Source organism: Anopheles moucheti, chromosome 3 (assembly GCF_943734755.1).
Source record: "Anopheles moucheti chromosome 3, idAnoMoucSN_F20_07, whole genome shotgun sequence".
Classification (NCBI taxonomy): Eukaryota; Metazoa; Arthropoda; class Insecta; order Diptera; family Culicidae; genus Anopheles; species Anopheles moucheti.
The window spans coordinates 7,571,742-7,590,476 of record NC_069141.1 but is presented as its reverse complement, the minus strand read 5'-3'; the positions used below and the strand labels follow the sequence as shown (position 1 = coordinate 7,590,476).

The window sequence follows — 18,735 nt, the reverse complement described above, 5'->3', positions numbered from 1 at the left end:
CGAAATTGCTTGTTGACTTTACGTGTAACTGCAGCTTCTGCTTCAAGGCGATGGAGGAGTTCTTGACAGCTCTGTGTTTATTTACACATCATTGAAATTAGGCAGTGGAGCAGCATAAAACATCTAAGAAGTTCTAATTAAAACGTGCAAGGTTACGATTTCTTTTTGAGGAATATAACCATTTATCTTGCTTCCTGTAAGTACTCCTCAATGCTAATCGTAAGGTATTCTCGTTCACGAATGTGTGCACGTGTGTGCTGACTAAACCATTGTTGACACGTCGATAGAAACTGTCGCAAGAAATCGTGAAAGCAACATTCGCTTTCCATACTGTTGTGTGAAAAATTATCTGTTTGAAAATGGAAAACTTAATAAACATCTGTTCAACAGCTCACCATGGTAGACGATGGAACACGCAAAGCTTTGAGTGGCATTCCGTTGCTCAAGACGAAAGCAGGCCCGAGAGATAAGGAACTTTGGGTTCAACGGTTGAAGGAGGAATATCAAGCACTAATTAAGGTAAGCTTGTTCATTCAACGCAAATGTACGTCAAGCAGCATAATAAAATCATTTGCTCGATTTTTTCAGTACGTGCAAAACAACAAATCATCCGATATGGACTGGTTCCGGTTAGAGTCAAACAAGGAAGGCACGAAATGGTTCGGAAAGTGCTGGTACATGCATAATTTACACAAGTACGAGTTTGACGTGGAGTTTGATGTACGTAAAACACTGTTTAAAGATATCTTCCAATATTTAACCCAATGCATTCTAACCGACGCGATAGATTCCCATCACGTATCCAACAACATCGCCCGAAATTGCACTGCCCGAACTAGATGGAAAGACGGCGAAAATGTACCGTGGGGGTAAAATTTGCTTAACCGACCACTTCAAACCACTCTGGGCGAGAAATGTGCCCAAGTTCGGTATTGCGCACGCAATGGCACTAGGGGTAAGTACTGCATCTCCATACCTCCACAAACAAGAATTTGACGATTGGAAATGTATAATTCTTTAGCTATCACCATGGTTAGCTGTCGAGGTCCCGGATCTAATAGAGAAAGGCGTGATATCGTACCAGGAAAAAGGTACAACGTCTGGTTAGGGACGGTTACTCAACTTTTCCTACCATCCGTTCCAGTGGTATTTAAAAACATGATTTGTTTATCTACTCGCTTATCATTATTAACTGTTGCTTAACAAAAGAGACAAGCAGTTGTTTGCTTGTTCGTCGGCGAGAAAGGCATGCAAATAAAAAAAATGTCCCTCTTACATGTCACATGTTAAATTTTTGTTCAATGTTTTATTCATTGCACTACACGTTTCGTTTCATCGGTGTAGATTATACGAATAGTATATAATAGTATAATTAATTTCTGTTACTGATACTGATTCTTTCCCCTAATGCTCTCATGTTGTACAATTGTCTATCGGTATCCCTCCAATCGAAACCCAGCCTGCAGTCGTTAGCTGTACTTCCTCACAATTCTCAACTCCATCCAGCACCCGTAGATCGCTTTTCTTGGTTTTTTTTTCAGTTCCCACGATCCCCACAATTGTATTTCAGAAGGTCCCAATGTCCCTGGGTAACCTGGGTACATTTCGAATGTTGGTAAATGTTGTAAATGTACGATTATTTACTGTGGTGTATTTCAATCTATCAATTGATGGAAGCTTTGCAATATATTCATTACGTTCTATTGACAGCCTGTTTCTAAGATGTTGTTGATATACCTTGTTCCATTCTCCGCCTATCATCAGCCTATTAACGGGGTGAACCACCACCTCTCGGTCGGTTTCTTCCCTTCCTTCAGACTGTCTGAGATTATATTAGGTGCAGTTTTAATTTAAATAATTTCAGTTAATTTATCTCTACCGCAAGAAGTATAGTATCACACGACAACGTGTTTGATCAACAGCTAAAAAACATTAACGGTTTCCATTTTTGGCTATACGATTGTGGATTTCTCGGTTGTGCACATGATGCGGTACATTTAAAATTTGATAAGCAAACGGAACCATTCTTTTTTTAATTGTCACTTTTTTGCTCTGGTACTACATCTACCATGTGTTGTGTGTATATATGTATATGCTTGTTTCTTGCTCTTTTACACTTGTTCTACCCTGCCACTATATTGCCATTCTCTTTGGATTTGGACAAGGAGGACCCTCGTCACACATGTCCAAGCATCTTTGTTAAATCCTTCTATGATTGCAGTTCGTTTTCCAGCACTTCTACTATTGCTTTCAGGCCGCGCGTGTAACCCTTTGCATATTTGCACCAAAATGATTAGTGTTGTTAGTGTAAGTCCATGTGTCTTCATCTGCGGTAGCAGCGCTGACGGGTACCATTATCAACGCTAAGTTCAAGTGTTTCGTATATTTCTTTAATTATGTTGTTGAACAAACAGCTTCGGAATAGATTAATTTACTTAGGTTAATCCTTCGTTTCTTCTGGATTCCAAGGATTCGAATAAAATATTCAACTATTGCAATGTTAAACGTGACTAAAGCCGCCATTATGATGATCTGTTTTTTGTCTAATTTATCCATTTCATCTTCAGCGTGTAATATTTCGCGACAGAAGATTCGATTTTATGCGGAATGAAGCAAAATTACTTTTATTTCAACATAAACATACATTTACAGAACGATTTTCGGGCATACGCACACGCTCGATCGCAGGCCGCTCGCGGAACAATCCTGTACAGCGATAGAACATCAAAAAATGTTAAGCATTTCGATCGAGGTGGATCAACCTTGCTCGTTAGTATCTATGCTCGTAACATAGGGGTTCTGTATTTAACGGGGGGAAGGAAAACTGATAGCCTAGAATTCGATCATCCAAAAAATGCGTATCTCTCTTGCTCTATTCATCCAAACATTATTCACATCAGCAGATTATCGCCAGTGTTTGCCAGTGCCAGTGCCTCGCAAAGACTAAACATGACCAACCATGATTAGTAATATACCTGAATATACATATTTTACAAACAATAAAACAATCCTTCAGGCACAACGTTTAGCCGCGCAGGAGAACCCGAATCCGGATAAAACACGCAAAGCGAGGATGTACAGGCTAAACCAAAGTCTGGTAGCCTTTTTCACATAAAAAAAACAAATGGACTGATGTTATTAGCATGCTCATGCTTCCATTACTTTTCGAAACCGTACCATAATATTATTTATTTGTGCCTCTAAAGAATGTATGTGTGGCTGTTTCTCTTCTGCTTCTAAAACTCTTTCTTCTCAAATAAAACAATCGATCCTCGATACTAACACGGGATCAGCAAAGAAAAAAAAACACGATATAATAATCACAATGCCATGGAGGTATTAGCAACAAGCCAGTCTTACACTTCGGGCCATCAGATGCTGATGCTCTCGTAACTGATCGGTAACTTTGTCCGCGCGTTCGAGCACCAGCATCACACTGCCGCCAACTTACATTATTCACTACGTGATTCGCCAAATTCTGGGAGCAGCCGGGGCACTCCACTACCAGTTTTCTTTTGAGGATTTAATGCGGTTTAAATAAATAAGTATAATAAATACAACGTCAGTAATGTATGCGGGATGCATGCTGCTCACACACTCTGTCCCTGGCTCGAACTCTGGAGGTTCCGGAGAATTTTGGGGTAACAAAGTTGTCGCTTCTCCTTAATAGCCGTCTTGTGCGCTTTATACGCCGCTATACACTGCCGGCCAACTTACTTGTACACCGGCGAGATATCGAGCGTCAGATGGCGCAGCACCTGATTCCGGGCCGTTGTTCGGGTTTGTCGCGAGGAACGAATGATTTCCAGCACCAGACTGCGACAATCATTGCAGACGGCCATCAGCTCACCAGTGAGCCTTTCCTTCTGTGGATCGAGCACACCGCCCTGCCCTGCACCGGACGCCGTTAGCGTAAATGCTTTGGCGAAACGATTCCTACAATGAAACGAGCAGAATCAAGATCAGATCAGATCAGACTCCCCTTAACAAAACCTGGGTTTAAGATGAGGTCTTACTTTCTATCGAGCGTACTGCAGTTGGAGTGTGGCCGTGCCGGGCTCTGCGGTGGAAGACTATTGGGGCCCTCCATGCTGCGGGACATGAGCGAACACTTGTGCGCAGCGGTAGTAACCGTTGCGGAGGTGGCGGTGATACCATTCGCCGGTGCAGTAACGTCTTTGGTGGTGTTGCTCGCACCGGTAACGTGATGCGACAGCGATAGAGACAGGGTTTCGGTGCCGTGCAGGCTAGTACCCGGTGTGCTGGAGGCGGAACGTTGATTCTTTGGTGAAGACGGAGCACTTCCAACCGTATTTCGAGTCTGAAAGCACAGTGAAGCGCAGAACATTAGAGCTTGTTGGGATTGGTGTGATGATGTGCCGACAATTACCTTTCGATCTAACTCAGGCCGTAACAGTCGCTCCATCAGGGATCTTGGGAAAGATTCGTCCACCATGCTGGTTGGCCCCGAGCCGGTACCGTGCGCATGATGGCTCGGCGAGGGTGTGTTGGATGTGCACGGGCTGTTCATGAGCGAAGGTGACAGCAGCACCACGGGAACATTGCGGAAATGTTCGGTAGGTATTCGCATCTGCAGGCAGATAACAATACAGCAGAGGTCATTAAATCGATCCCAACAGAATACCACCCTCGCACACCTACCTTCGTATTGCATTTGTTGCAGACGGTCCGCTGGCAGAGCTTGCATAGGATGCCACGCGCGAACAAGGTAAACCGGGTGCGTAAGCACAGGAAGCAAACTTTCCGCTTCTCCACGTCCTCCTTGATGTGCACATCCACCGGCAGCCCTTCGAGCTCGGCCTTCGTCATCACCGAGCGGATATGTACGATTTCCTCCAGCGTCAGTGACAGACGATCGTTCAGGTTGAACGCATCCTTCCACTGGTGCTCGTCGAGCGAATTTTTGGTCCAGGTGTCCAACGATGCCAGGTTGGTGGCGCTGACGTACTCGATGGTGGTGGTAGTGCTACCGTTGCCCGTGGCCGTACTTCCGATCGGTGCCGGCCGCGTTCCGTTGACGACGTGTGGCATCACCACGGCGGAAGGTTTTTCTCTCGGTGGCGCCCCATTCGTAGTGGGTAGTGTTGCAGGCTGACCGGTTGACTCATTTTTCACCGTATCGCGATCGGATTGACGCGAGGCGGGACGCGACGGTGGCACCGAGTGACTTGCCAGCGGGTCGAGTTTGTAGTTTTGATTGCATCCTATAATGGTGTGTCGGCGCATGGATGCTCGTCGTGATTCGCACTGTGTCGCAAGATCGTAGGCTTTATGGAAGTGGGTAAGAGTAAGTTTGAGAGAATTTTGTGAGATTGATATAAAAGATGGTGTAAAAAAAGGAGTGAAATCCTTAGTGCAATAACAGCAAAACAAACAGATGTGCAATTAAATCGTGCAAGCAAATTAAGTAAGTAATAGCACAACACAAAATCAACTAACATAGAATGAAGTACGTCGACAAATCTTAAATAACGTATGCATTAAAACAAACGACAAACCTTCAACAACGATGAAAAAACTATTAAAGATCATTGAATGCAGCTAAGATATATCGATGGACTATATGCTAAGCGGGCCAGAACCTTCGTTGAAACCACTTCAAATGAAAATATTTGCTTATATTTTAGCTTTTTCGCGATATTGGCTATCAAATGTCAATCCTTGTTTATTTCAAGATTATTGAATTTGCCTATTTGGTTGAGAAATCTGTCCACAGCTTCCGAGAGCCATTAGGGGGGCTGGTGGTCTTCGATAACACTTTTTAATTAACCTTTTTTCGAAGTAAGCCAGGTCCACCATGCGAATACGAAGTTGGGTGAATTTGATTCAGATTCATGAATCTGAATGAATCTTCCAAAGATTCATAAATCTTACAAAACTCATGACACAGAACATTTTTTTTAAGAAAAGAAAAAATGTTAAACTCAGATTTACCTAGAGATTCTTTGATGATACTTGAATCTATGGGAGTTTATTAACATTTAAGGATTCGTGATTTTTTTTAGATTTGGCTCCTGATTTGAAAGACTCCTAAAGACTAAAGATTCATATGAATTACTCCTCAATAAAGATTCGCATGAATGACTCCTCTGAAAAGATTCATCGAGCACAACACTAGACGCATTGAAGTTTGACAAAACCTTGAAAGTAAGTGCCAAACTCGTTAAGTAGTGGCCATTACAAATGAAATGATAACGTTATCAAATTTTGGCTGTGCATAGCCGAGATAGCTACAAACACACAAAACAGTGCTGGGTTCTTCTCTAGTTGACACAGGGTACTCGTCAACTAAAAATCTAAAAATCTAAAATAAAAACTAATTTCACTGAAAATTAATGAAATTTGTCGTTCTTTTTTAATGCATACTATGTTACCTAAACCTTCCCAATCAAGTTGAGTTGAAGTTGAACGGCAGGCACACATCAAAAGCAATGCTGCATTGTGTAATAGAGCGGTTATGATTTTTGGACGTAAAATAGAAAACGAAACTAAACCAGTTCTTTGAACAATGAACTGCAAACAATACCCAGACAATACGTGACATTTACGTTGTCCAGCGTCCCGCGGCTATTGCAGAGTGATATGCGCTAATAAAATGATGCTAAATGTTATACAAACGGTACGTAAACAAGCTTTCCAGCTTTCTACGTGAAAAACTCTGCCTCCAAAACGAGTATGCAAAACAGCAACTCAACAACATTTCCCGAGAAGATGATGCTCGTCCATGGTGGAGAGCTCGTGACGAAAATGTGAAACACACTCAAATGCGAAATGTTTAACATGAAATGACCAAAACCCAAGTATGAAGATGTTTACCAAAGAATAAAATTAACACACACGCACACACCACAGTGGGATGAGAGTTAATATTTACTTTCGAGAGCCTTATCACAGAACCGATGATACTCGTCGTGGGTGATGATATTCTCTGTAATGTTTGCAAGATCCATTGGTGACCGATCCGTTCAGATTTAGTTGACACGAAAAGGATTAGTAGCGAATGGGATGGTAGACAAGAAAAGACATTTAGTAAGTAACAATGCTATCTTCAATATCCCAACAACTACACAGGGAAGAAGGTTAGTAATTATGGACGTTTAGGAGCGGAAACATGAGACACGGCGAAGATACATCCAATTAATGGACAAGGACAGCAACTTCAAGGAATCTGTTTCTACTTTAGGCTTCGGGCGTTAAGATACCCTAACCAAACTTACTTGTCCGTCGCAGCACGGTGTTGATGTTGTTCTGATTGTTCTCGTTGTTGACGATCATCAAACGGTTTGTACTGTTGCTGTCGTTGGTGCTTCCACGATCGTCGGTACTGCTGCGCTTTCCCCCAACGCCACCGTACGCTATCCGGTGACCACCGTTCTGTTGCTGGCTTCGCTGCCCACTGGTAGCACTGCTGCACGTGCCAGAATCTACGCCATCGTTCGCTGTATCATCAATGAAGTCATCATCCTAAGGAGTGTAACACGGGGTGAGGTTTTCATACCCCCAACAACAAAAAAAGGTCATTAAACAATGGACACAAAACAAATTAGCACAAAATAAAGGGAGCCCGCCTTTAGTTTGGTTGGCTTTCGAACTCGATACAGCACACGTTTAGCATAAAAGTGACTTCTCAAAGCGAAGGTCACGTCGAGTGCCCGAGATTGGAAGCATACGCAAAGCGTTGCGGTGCTTTCAACGAGGTGGTAGGAAAAGGCTTTAGTTTTCTGCAAACCCCTTCTTACGCTGCTGTGCGCTTTGGTTATTTGGTACAATCCCGGTTTTCTGTGCTGCTTTAGAATACGGTCACGCATTTTGAAAGTTTTTCGGTCCGCACTCGGTCCGCGGCGAAATATCTGATCACGTTTTGGGCGCAAAAGCTGCAGCCATGCGTTTATGGGTCGATTCCACCGATTCCGACAGAATGCTCCGGTGTGCTTAAAAGGTTAAACCACTACTTGGACAACCGACCTTAACATTTGTGAAACAGCTTAGCAGCTAGAGTCGAAGTTGTACGGAAATGTACTGGACAGAAGGGAACTAGGTTTCCAAATGTGTGAAAATGGTTTAATTTGCAATGTAAAGGGCGTTTAAAAGTTCAGAATACAACATTTTCCACGCTCCCATTTAACCCTACTTAAGGGCGTAGAGTATTGCAAAGTTCAAATGTTAACTAACAGCTCATATGCACAGAAATGGACTTTACCGCAAAGGCAGTGATCGTTCAAGAGTCGCGGTATCACGAGCTCTTGTCCTCCAAGTATTCACGTAGCACGTAGTTTGTGAAATCAGCAAAGAACAAGTTTGTTTCAACCACCTTTTTCCCGTTTAATCTTCAATTTCGTATTCTTGCCATAACGTCCCTTCACTTCTGGCGAACCAAATGTTTGTGGAGCCAACAGTCACAACATAACCGGGTGCTGCCACATACAACCTTGTCTGTGTACTCCAGTTTCCCGAAACAAAACCGACCCAACGCGTTGCGTCATAGCTACGCCAACGCGCGCAGTTCTTTACTACCGCAGCGAGTGTCAAACACAAGGGAGTTCTTTCATTGCCGCTACTACTCATTCAAGTTTTGCGTTTGTCGTCCGGTTGGTAAATCGGTCGACGGTGAGAAAAACTTTGGCAGCCCACATAATGGACGAATTGCTACACGAATTTTGTACAAAAATCACCCGCTAAACGCTAACTCATTCGTGGCACTACTCTTGAGTCTTACCGCACTGAGTGAGCTAGACCGGAGGTTCGTTGAGAAGCTACCCTGCTGGGGTTACCATCGACTCATTAGCATTGCTGCTGTTGGAATTCGTTACTCCAAATGTGGAGTAACGCTACTCGGTCAGATGTATGGTTTGCCCAGAAGATGGAATTCTTCAACGAAAACAGTGGTACTGCTGCTTCAGCAAAGGGCCAGTAGACGTGAGAGATCATGTCGAAAGAGACGCCACGAGATCAGATCTCAACCGCATCGACTGCTCTAATCAGTGGATTGTTAATACTCGCTCACTTTTCAATCGTGACCGAAACGTTAAGGCATTATCTAACAATGTCCAACTCAAGAACGGCCGCCATACGCCCCGAGGAAACTCCCCGTGCTCTCCACGTTGGTGTACTTACGTTGAACAGCGAAAAGTCTACTGGTATCAGTCTTAGGGTGTTACGGGGTGTACCGCTGGTGTGCGAAAAACTCGAACGACCCAGCGTCATCGTTTTGTGGCTGGTGCCGATGTAGCTGGAACCATGGTGGAAGCTGGCAGTGTTACCGCTACCATTGCCGTTGCTGCCGCTGCCACTGACACCGTCGAGGCTGCGGGCGCCGCTGGTGTCGATTTCATCATCGCACGATTTCTTTACGCTATCTACTTGGGTTGTGGTAGGTAAAACTGAAAGTAAAGTTAACAACCGGAGGAAAAACAAAAAAAACAGCGAAATTAGAGACTTCGGTTGAAGAACAGATCGAATTAGCTGCGGTGCAGCGACTACAGGATGGATATACACACACATTTGTTGGGGGTGTCGAAACAATGTCTTTGCGCATTGATTGGGTTTTTGTTTTTGCTTTCCTAAAGGACAATCAACAACATAACATATAACAACATTCAGCTAAAGAGATTTCGTCAACTTTAACACCATGCATATGGACCAAGAATCAAGGCTACTCATTTTAAGTTCCACAACCCGAACCCAAAACAACATTTAATCTATTTTTTATCAGTTGTCCTCTGTGCTGCTGCCAATGCTTTTCCTCCATTAGTCACTGTTTGCACGTTTAGTTATGTCATGGACGGAGCGGCAAAATACCACCCATCAATAAATGTAAGGGCTGTGCTGGTTTTTTTATCATCACCACTAGCTGTGTCAAGCTTGTTGTGTCTGCGGGTTGCGCGTTTTATCCACACATAGTCCGGCTTTTTTGTACGGCGGCGTTCGTTAGGGCAAGTCACCGATTAGCCCTGGCCTAGAACGAGAACGTGGGGCAGGACCTATAGGGCACTACACCTCAAGGGCTCACCGCGCAAGGGTTTCGGTAGGCTGAGTAAAAAATGGCTTCCTTTGCCACCCTATTGAATGTGATCGAGCGTTCGGTGGCTGTTATTTTTTCGCCAGGTGTACCGTCCCCCGAAATAGCGACACTATCGATCACTGGCAAGTTGCGGACTTCGAGCAACAAGTGTAAAGTGTGTCGATGCGAGAAGTTCATTCTTCAAGGTTAACGCAATGGAAAACAAAGATCTATTACTGAACGCGTCCCAGCACAATGAGTCATTAACTGCTCTGACACCCACAAAAGTTGGTTTATAGTTTCCATGCCACCGTTCCATGGCGCAGAACAAAGCCCTTGAACTGTTTGCGGGGTTTTACACATGGGGTTATATAAACGAAAAATTTATGTTATGTTTGCTGCTAGCGTTTTCTCCAATGCATGAGCTTTTATGATGTACCATGAATCTCCCAATTTGGATAGCCTACGGTGGGTTTCACACGACAAAGCGACTGCACGGGAAGTTCACGGAGACGCCCTCACATGCTTGACCACCATTTACTGGCCTGAGTGCCCCCGGGAGTCACAAATTCGATTTCCGAAAGCGGAGGAAAAAAATAGCTCAAGGAAAGAATTCTTCAGGATAGTTGAACCGTCTCGCACGGAGTCTTCCGGATCATGCCATCCCGACATAGTACAACATCGCATCGGCACCAGAATGCACAAAGCGGACATGTTTTAGGGCCGATTAGGTTTACAAATTCATGAGCATGAACTGAAAAGGGAACCAGGGATAAAAGGGATCCTTCCAAGAAGCATCCATCCACCAGAGCAATGAGCTTTCTACCATACAGTCCCCAAGCCTGGTCGGATGAGCTTTCGTTGATGTCTTTTTCCGAAGGGTCCCAAATACCGTAACCAGGAAGTGCTCAAGCTTGGCCTTGTGTGTGTGTAGCGAGGCAACACCCAACATCCCGGTGTCATGGATGTACTCAATTCTCTAATGGGTTACAATTTTATAGAATTGCACTTTTACGACGTGGTTTGCACAAGACGTTATAACTCCTCCGGGCGAATGTGCAACCACGGCCCATCCTCCCTTGTCGGACGTGATGTCGTAACGAGTTTAAAATGTTTCCAGAGAGTATGTCAGTGCTTTTGCAGCGCATATAAATTTCACGATAAAAAGCCTCCAAAATCCTGCTTCAATTTTTGCGGAAGCTCTTGCCGCCAGCACGCTGAAATTGGTTTGTTTGCTTTGCAATGTTTGGCCCACGGCCAAGCCAGATGGAAACGGTGGTGCGGCATGAATCGATTGAGCACCGCCTTTGGTGTGAGGACCGAAAAATAATAAAACCAATTCCTTATTTCCCGAAGCATATGGTGCAACCTAAAGACATGCTCGGTACCTTTCCACCATGCAACAGAGCGTAGTGTTCAATTTCTTTTGCAAATGTTTTCGACTAATCTTTCGCTTCATGGCGACTGTATGTCAACAAGTCTCTGCTTGCTCCCAGGAGCCGTCCATCCTTAGTTCGCAGATCCTTACATTGTGCATGCTGGCATTGATACAGTTTTCTCTACGGTATCATTATGTCTCATCCATAATATCCATTATATCATCATATTCATTATGCGTCCGGCACGAATCAGCTCAAGGCTCAAAGAGTCGGGAGGACTGTTAGCAACCACAGCCTCTGGTAATCGTCCGATCAATAAGTAGTAGAATAAACATAACCTCATTTCGTACGCACATAGAAAAGCTATATGAAAAAGCTCATTTTTCTTTCGCCATGATTTCTGCACTGCTTGATGTGCCCGATGTTTCACGTCTGGTATCTCTCGCCGAGGGAAACAAAAAAAAAAGGTTATCCCACCCTCAAACGAACCTGCACACAAATCTATCGATTCTTGCGCGTCACAGCGAGTTCAGATGAAACACGCCGCACGCAACGCTTCCGTCGCATTTGCACGATGCGTGATTTGATTGCGATTGGAAAATGTATGCATGTTTAATAGCCGCAGCAAATCTAACGCCCGTAAACGGTAGCATGTCTCCGGTCCGACTTGGGCTTGGAACCGCGTCCGAAGAGACGAGTTTGATTTGTGCCGTTGCGTCGCTTGTAAATTGAGCGTGTGAAGAATTAGCTGACGTGAGTCGTCTTTAAGCGGACATGACGCGACAAAATGTCGACCGTATGTGAAAGATTTGCTCTGGTCTAACAAGGCGGTTCAACGCCACCGCAAGAACCCCTAAACTTCGCACTATTCGCAAAACAAGACATGTTTTCTTGGCGTGCGTCTGGTAAGTTGCGGTTGCTCCAAAGCGTCGTTGATGCCACAGTGACAAACTCTTGAGCATAGGTGGGAATATAACGCTACACCACACCGTGGACAGGGCGATGAACTGTGGGAGTGCGCGTGTAAATTACTGACAGTCTGTACATTTCAATGGAATGATTAGCATTAGTCTGCTATGGGGTCTTCTTCCGTGAGCGAATAATAGCTAGGCGCAAATTAACAGAAGAGCAAATGTGAGTAAGCACCGTTAAAGCGCAAAGAATTTTCTTGAACAAAACGTATGTCCAGTAAACACTGGAAATCACTGGAATGTTTATCAGAAAGTTGTACAACGAAACATGCCCGCATTTGTTTAATTTTCTGCCCAATTTTCCAGTAATGGTTTTCCGCAATTGCCCATCTCCTGATAGCCTTCCGGTGTTTCGTTAAGCAAGAGAAATCCTAAAAACCCAACTCAAACCGTGGGCGACATTTAATTCCACTGGGAATATAAATTGTTTGCACGCTATTAAGGTTGATTGCCCGCCATGTTTGGCAATTAAGCTAATCATTCTGACAAGCTTTATCCAAACAGGACACAGTCGCTCTCGTCACGAAGCATATATAAGGAGCGTATTAATTTAATCGGAAGAAAAAGTTTGTTTCAGCTGAGCAAACACTAGCATATGGTACTCTACATGAGAACTTCCAAGTCTATATAACTCCTTCTTTATCGTCACAGTAACCTCAAAGGGCCAAGAGAAGAGGCTTGCCTTTTCTGGCTTTCTTTTACTTTATTTACCCGTAGCGGATAGTGTATCCTGCGAACGGGGGTCCGGATGGGATTATGGACCGGTCCTGTCGTGTGTAGACCGGTGCCGCTACCAATGAACCATCAGGCCGGCCCCGAATCTGTAGCAATAAATCTTATTATAAACAATCAGCACATGGAACTCGTGTCTCTGAACATCCAGATAACTATTGACCCATGCTCTCTAACAAAAGGAAATATACCTGATCTTGGTTTTGGTGTTGGCGGTTGTTGAGTCGCTCGTGGTGCCGCCTTAGGTACGCGATTGATCGGCGGTAGGCCAGCATTCCCACCGGTCATGCTGTTACTCCGGTGTTTAGCCGGCGTCGGTGGCTTGCGTGGTGATGGAGCCATCGGTACCGTGGCCGGATTGTCCACCGGACAGTACGCCAGATCCCGGACCGCATCGACGCAAGGGTCACCGTCTGGTGAATCAGAATCTGCGGTCGCCGTGACAAACATGATTTGCTACTATATCGTGTAACCTTTTTAGCACTTGTCAATTAAAAAAACCTAGTGTTGAACTATGGTTGTTGGAACACAAAAACCAAACAGAAGTTCATGAACGATCACTACAAAGCTAAACGAGAAGATGATTTTATGGAAATGTGATCCTTTAAAATGTATTCTATTCTACTTCACTGCTTTGCTTCAAGTTTTACGTCCGATGCACCTGCGATGCGTAACAGCGGTCGATAAATTCTACACTGCTTTCGGGCGAACCAGTGTTTGCAAACTGACCCGTACGCCGAGCCCTACCGGGTAGAAACTAACGATGACATCATCACAGTCACTCCCTCCGGTCAGACCACACAATCCCTACGACAACCTTATTTTATTAGTCTTTGCCGATGGGATGGGTTTTTGGTGTGGTTCCTTCTTTCCAATCGCCGTGACGCCTCTTGGTGGTGTGGTTTTAGACTGAGTCACTCATACCAGGAGAACGATAAGGCGGGTTTTCCTTTAGCGATATATCAACATATTGCTTTCTCAGGAGTCCTTTAAGGACACTATATAGGGCGGTGACTCAACCGAATGCCTTTCCCGTTGATAAGATGCTTCACCTTCTACGAGTCAGCTGAGCGAAAAAAGGGATCAAGGCGCAAGCACAGCAATATTATCCTATCCCAACCAACCCTCCACTCAGTAGCCTGGAGCAATTGTATATCCTTGGGGAACTCATAAAACACCCTACACGAAAGCCCTCCCTCTAACATCAATACAACGCTACACACAGGTTATGTTTGCCAGCTATCCTAGTCTCGCATCTCCCTTTCTCTCTCTCCTTCTCACACGCACACCGTGGCATGTTTTCCAACAAACACTTGCACAAGCAGGGCAGAATGCAGTGACTCTGTTTTTTTTCTTTTCACCACATTGGGCTTTTCCTGCACTGCACGGGCACCACGTGAGGGACACGACAACGGCACACAAACGGAAAGGTACAGCTTGCTTGCCAAGGAACACCACCGTAATGTTTGCGCTGGTTCGGAAAATCTACACGCACCGCGACACACCGAGACGCACACTTATCGATTAATCAAACGCTTTGCCTCTTGGCAGATGAAAAATGTTGCTTCAAAGGTAGCTGCTAGACATTTTGTGCACAATATGGTATTGCCCGATACTTTACACACACTGAACAGATTCTCTCGAGGCACGCAGAAATCAACACCTTCGGTACAGGGGAGAGGCAGCAACAAAAGAAGCAGCAAAAAATGCCCGTTCTCAGCAGGCTGCACGCAGAGGTTGCTTGTGTTCTAAATTATTGCTACCGAAGCAACTAATTAAGTACGCGGAAAACAAGCAAACACACGAGACATAGAAGGTGCCGTCGGGGACAACAGTACAGTGTGCGGTGCATGGACAAGCGCCACCATTATTGCAACTGCACTGCACTATTGCAAACTATTTCCCATGTATGTGTAGTTTTCCCAGCAACCCTTCTCTCCCGTGTGGGAAAAAAATTGTGCGAAAAGCTTCACGGGACGACAGCGGGACGTTCGCGTTCGGGCCTTGCGTGGTTCACGTTCTTTCGCGGACTGTGCGCGACGAGTTCCCGTGCAGTGTTTGCCACTCTACTGCCCCGATGGAGCATAAACGGAGCGATAAATGCAGCAAGAGAGCTCGCGAGAGGACCAGCTAAGCGAGAGTTGCCTTTTTATGCTGAAATAGTAACAGTGGTGTTGGTGCGTAGCTGATGCTAGCTGTACAGCGCGTGCGCGCCGCACACCACACGGTGGGATTTCGATTGCAGGGCGCGAATACCGTCGTCGCTAGTAGTAACGCGCGGGTATGCTGGTGTTGGTCACAGGCAACATCAGTGACACCTCAAACTCGTCCCCATGTTCCGGCCGCATCTCACATCCACACAACATAAACAAAACATTTCCTCCCGTTACAACGGTGGCAGTGTGCTGCTTGCAACTGTGCAGCGTGGATACTTGGTAGTAGTAACGTAGGGCGCTGAACATAACCACATGGTGGGAAAAACGTGAGCACATTTGGTTCGGCAAAGCGCCGGCGCTTATCTACTACACTATGTAACGTCAAAATACAACATTCACGCAGTGAGTAAGAAGCAAAATTAAGTAGTTCAGTAGTATCTTACTGAAAGATAATTTTTCCATCTAATGCTATTTCTCTACCACCAGTGTTACAGTGTGCTCGAAGAAAATACTACTCTCCTACATCGTTAAAAACCAACTACTTATTTTTTGTGTAAACAAAGTATCTGCCTAATGCCTAAGGAAAGTTATGATAAAGATCACTGACATGATTCCAAACCAAACTTCCAATCTTCATCAACATCTATAAATTATCTGTATCTTCTTTCACCGATCTGCTGTTTCATACAAGCTTATCATAATTACTATTCCACCTACATAACGACCACATTACGCGCTACTCGTGTATGCTGAGATAAAAATATATTCAATTGACATTAGGGTACATTTTTTCTGCGCTTACTTCTTACGCCGTCCTCCTTCTTCCGACTTCCGCTTCGTATCTGCCGCTGCCTCTGATACATGAAACGCCTTTCATCACTATCGCTGGCGCATCATTACGGAACGATACCAATCGGCAGGATTGTTTCGAGGAATTGACACTTTGAAATGCATATGGTAACGAGCCATCGAGGCGGATGTTGTACATCCATTTATCTAGTTTTGCTATCGAAATGCGACTTGCGCCGCACAAGTTGTTGTCGGATACGTTTAGTTGGGGTCCGATCAACGGGGTTTGCACGGCTGGCTTGCTCGGTTGTTGTCGTTGGCGGTGTGGTAGTCCTTCTTGTTGGTTTACGGTTCACAGTAATCTTCAGGGTGGATATGATTTGTGGTGCAGTGGGAAGTTCACTGGTTGTGGAGAAGGTTTGTGACGCAGTCTCAACAGGGTTTGAATAAATTGAATGTTGATCTGCGTCTGAGGGACTGTGTGAACTTGTAGGCTTTTGGGGACTAGTCGTCCAGCTCTGAGATGGTGAAGAACTTGTAGGATTCGGAACTTCAGGCTTCGTCCAGTTCAATGACGGATCAGTCCAGATAGGAGTCGAACCCGTTGGATTAAACGTAGAATTCACGTCAGGAGTCGTCCAGTTCAATGGCGGCTCAGTCCAGATTGGAGTCGAACCCGTTGGATTAAACGTAGAATTTGCATCAGGAGTAGTCCAATTCAATGGTGGCTCAGTCCAGATAGGAGTCGAACCCGTTGGATTGAACGTAGAGTTCACAACAGGTGTCGTCCAGTTCAATGGCGGCTCAGTAGCATTCCACGAAGGAGGCGTTGTGTTCAACGTAGAGTTCGCATCAGGAGTCGTAAAGATAGGAGTCGACCCCGTTGGATTGAACGTAGAATTCACATCAGGAGTAGTCCAGTTCAATGGCGGCTCAGTCCAGATAGGAGTCGAACCCGTTGGATTAAACGTAGAATTCACATCAGGTGTCGTCCAGTTCAATGGTGGCTCAGTCCAGATAGGAGTCGAACCCGTTGGATTAAACGTAGAATTTGCATCAGGAGTCGTCCAGTTCAATGGTGGCTCAGTCCAGATAGGAGTTGACCCCGTTGGATTAAACGTAGAATTTGCATCAGGTGTCGTCCAGTTCAATGGCGGCTCAGTAGCATTCCACGAAGGAGGCGTTGTGTTCAACGTAGAGTTCGCATCAGGAGTCGTAAAGATAGGAGTCGACCCCGTTGGATTGAACGTAGAATTCACATCAGGAGTAGTCCAGTTCAATGGCGGCTCAGTCCAGATAGGAGTCGAACCCGTTGGATTAAACGTAGAATTCACATCAGGTGTCGTCCAGTTCAATGGTGGCTCAGTCCAGATAGGAGTCGAACCCGTTGGATTAAACGTAGAATTTGCATCAGGAGTCGTCCAGTTCAATGGTGGCTCAGTCCAGATAGGAGTTGACCCCGTTGGATTAAACGTAGAATTTGCATCAGGTGTCGTCCAGTTCAATGGCGGCTCAGTAGCATTCCACGAAGGAGGCGTTGTGTTCAACGTAGAGTTCGCATCAGGAGTCGTAAAGATAGGAGTCGACCCCGTTGGATTAAATGTAGAATTCACATCAGGAGTAGTCCAGTTCAATGGCGGCTCAGTCCAGATAGGAGTCGAACCCGTTGGATTAAACGTAGAATTCACATCAGGTGTCGTCCAGTTCAATGGTGGCTCAGTCCAGATGGGAGTTGACCCCGTTGGATTAAATGTAGAATTCACATCAGGAGTAGTCCAATTCAATGGTAGCTCAGTCCAGATAGGAGTCGAACCCGTTGGATTAAACGTAGAATTTGCATCAGGTGTCGTCCAGTTCAATGGCGGCTCAGTCCAGATAGGAGTCGAACCCGTTGGATTAAACGTAGAATTTGCATCAGGAGTAGTCCAATTCAATGGTGGCTCAGTAGCATTCCACGAAGGAGGCGTTGTGTTCAACGTAGAGTTCGCATCAGGAGTCGTAAAGATAGGTGTCGACCCCGTTGGATTAAATGTAGAATTCGCATCAGGAGTCGTCCAGTTCAATGGCGGCTCAGTCCAGATTGGAGTCGAACCCGTTGAATTAAATGTAGAATTCACATCAGGAGTAGTCCAATTCAATGGCGGCTCAGTCCAGATAGGAGTCGAACCCGTTGGATTAAACGTAGAATTCACATCAGGTGTCGTCCAGTTCAATGGTGGCTCAGTCCAGATAGGAGTCGAACCCGTTGGATTAAACGTAGAATTCACATCAGGAGTAGTCCAATTCAATGGTGGCTCAGTCCAGATAGGAGTCGAACCCGTTGGATTAAACGTAGAATTCACATCAGGTGTCGTCCAGTTCAATGGTGGCTCAGTCCAGCTAGGAGTCGAACCCGTTGGATTAAACGTAGAATTTGCATCAGGTGTCGTCCAGTTCAATGGCGGCTCAGTAGCATTCCACGAAGGAGGCGTTGTGTTTAACGTAGAGTTCGCATCAGGAGTCGTAAAGATAGGAGTCGACCCCGTTGGATTGAACGTAGAATTCACATCAGGAGTAGTCCAATTCAATGGTGGTTCAGTCCAGATAGGAGTCGAACCCGTTGAATTAAACGTAGAGCTTGTATCCGGAGTTGTCCAATTCGATGGAGGACCCGGTCTTTTCCAAGGGGGTGTTGTCGCTCCTAGATG

General features: G+C 45.2%; 2 protein-coding genes across 6 annotated transcripts in view; one reads left to right on the top strand and one right to left on the bottom strand.

The window, feature by feature from the left end:
- Positions 1-54: 54 nt before the first annotated feature.
- Positions 55-1,267, top strand: LOC128305404 (ubiquitin-fold modifier-conjugating enzyme 1). The gene is made up of 5 exons (XM_053042833.1): positions 55-196; positions 391-519; positions 589-720; positions 788-955; positions 1,022-1,267. Exons 2-5 carry the CDS (start codon positions 397-399, stop codon positions 1,106-1,108), a joined length of 510 nt encoding a protein of 169 aa, XP_052898793.1. The 5' UTR covers positions 55-196; positions 391-396; the 3' UTR covers positions 1,109-1,267.
- Positions 1,268-1,292: 25 nt separating this feature from the next.
- The window catches only part of LOC128305402 (protein spire), a 118,652-nt gene continuing 101,209 nt past the window's right edge, over positions 1,293-18,735 (bottom strand). For 2 of the 5 annotated variants that reach the window (XM_053042827.1, XM_053042828.1), the window contains 8 exons: positions 13,295-13,531; positions 9,136-9,401; positions 7,239-7,485; positions 6,896-6,949; positions 4,663-5,288; positions 4,391-4,591; positions 4,017-4,321; positions 1,293-3,936 (listed from right to left, as the gene is read on the bottom strand). In XM_053042827.1, coding sequence (XP_052898787.1) covers positions 3,714-3,936; positions 4,017-4,321; positions 4,391-4,591; positions 4,663-5,288; positions 6,896-6,949; positions 7,239-7,485; positions 9,136-9,401; positions 13,295-13,531 — 2,159 coding nt within the window. In that variant the 3' untranslated portion in view covers positions 1,293-3,713. The remainder of the gene's footprint in view (positions 3,937-4,016; positions 4,322-4,390; positions 4,592-4,662; positions 5,289-6,895; positions 6,950-7,238; positions 7,486-9,135; positions 9,402-13,294; positions 13,532-18,735) is intronic. The other 3 variants (XM_053042830.1, XM_053042831.1, XM_053042829.1) reach the window with 2 other exon arrangements.

What these genes read in the sequence shown, in the direction of transcription:
- LOC128305404 (XM_053042833.1), top strand. Translation starts at nt 397, where the DNA reads ATGGTAGACGATGGAACACGCAAAGCTTTGAGTGGCATTCCGTTGCTC. An exon ending in AATATCAAGCACTAATTAAG is followed by an intron (nt 520 to 588) that starts GTAAGCTTGTTC and finishes CGATTTTTTCAG; the next exon opens with TACGTGCAAAACAACAAATC. An exon ending in CGCACGCAATGGCACTAGGG is followed by an intron (nt 956 to 1,021) that starts GTAAGTACTGCA and finishes ATAATTCTTTAG; the next exon opens with CTATCACCATGGTTAGCTGT.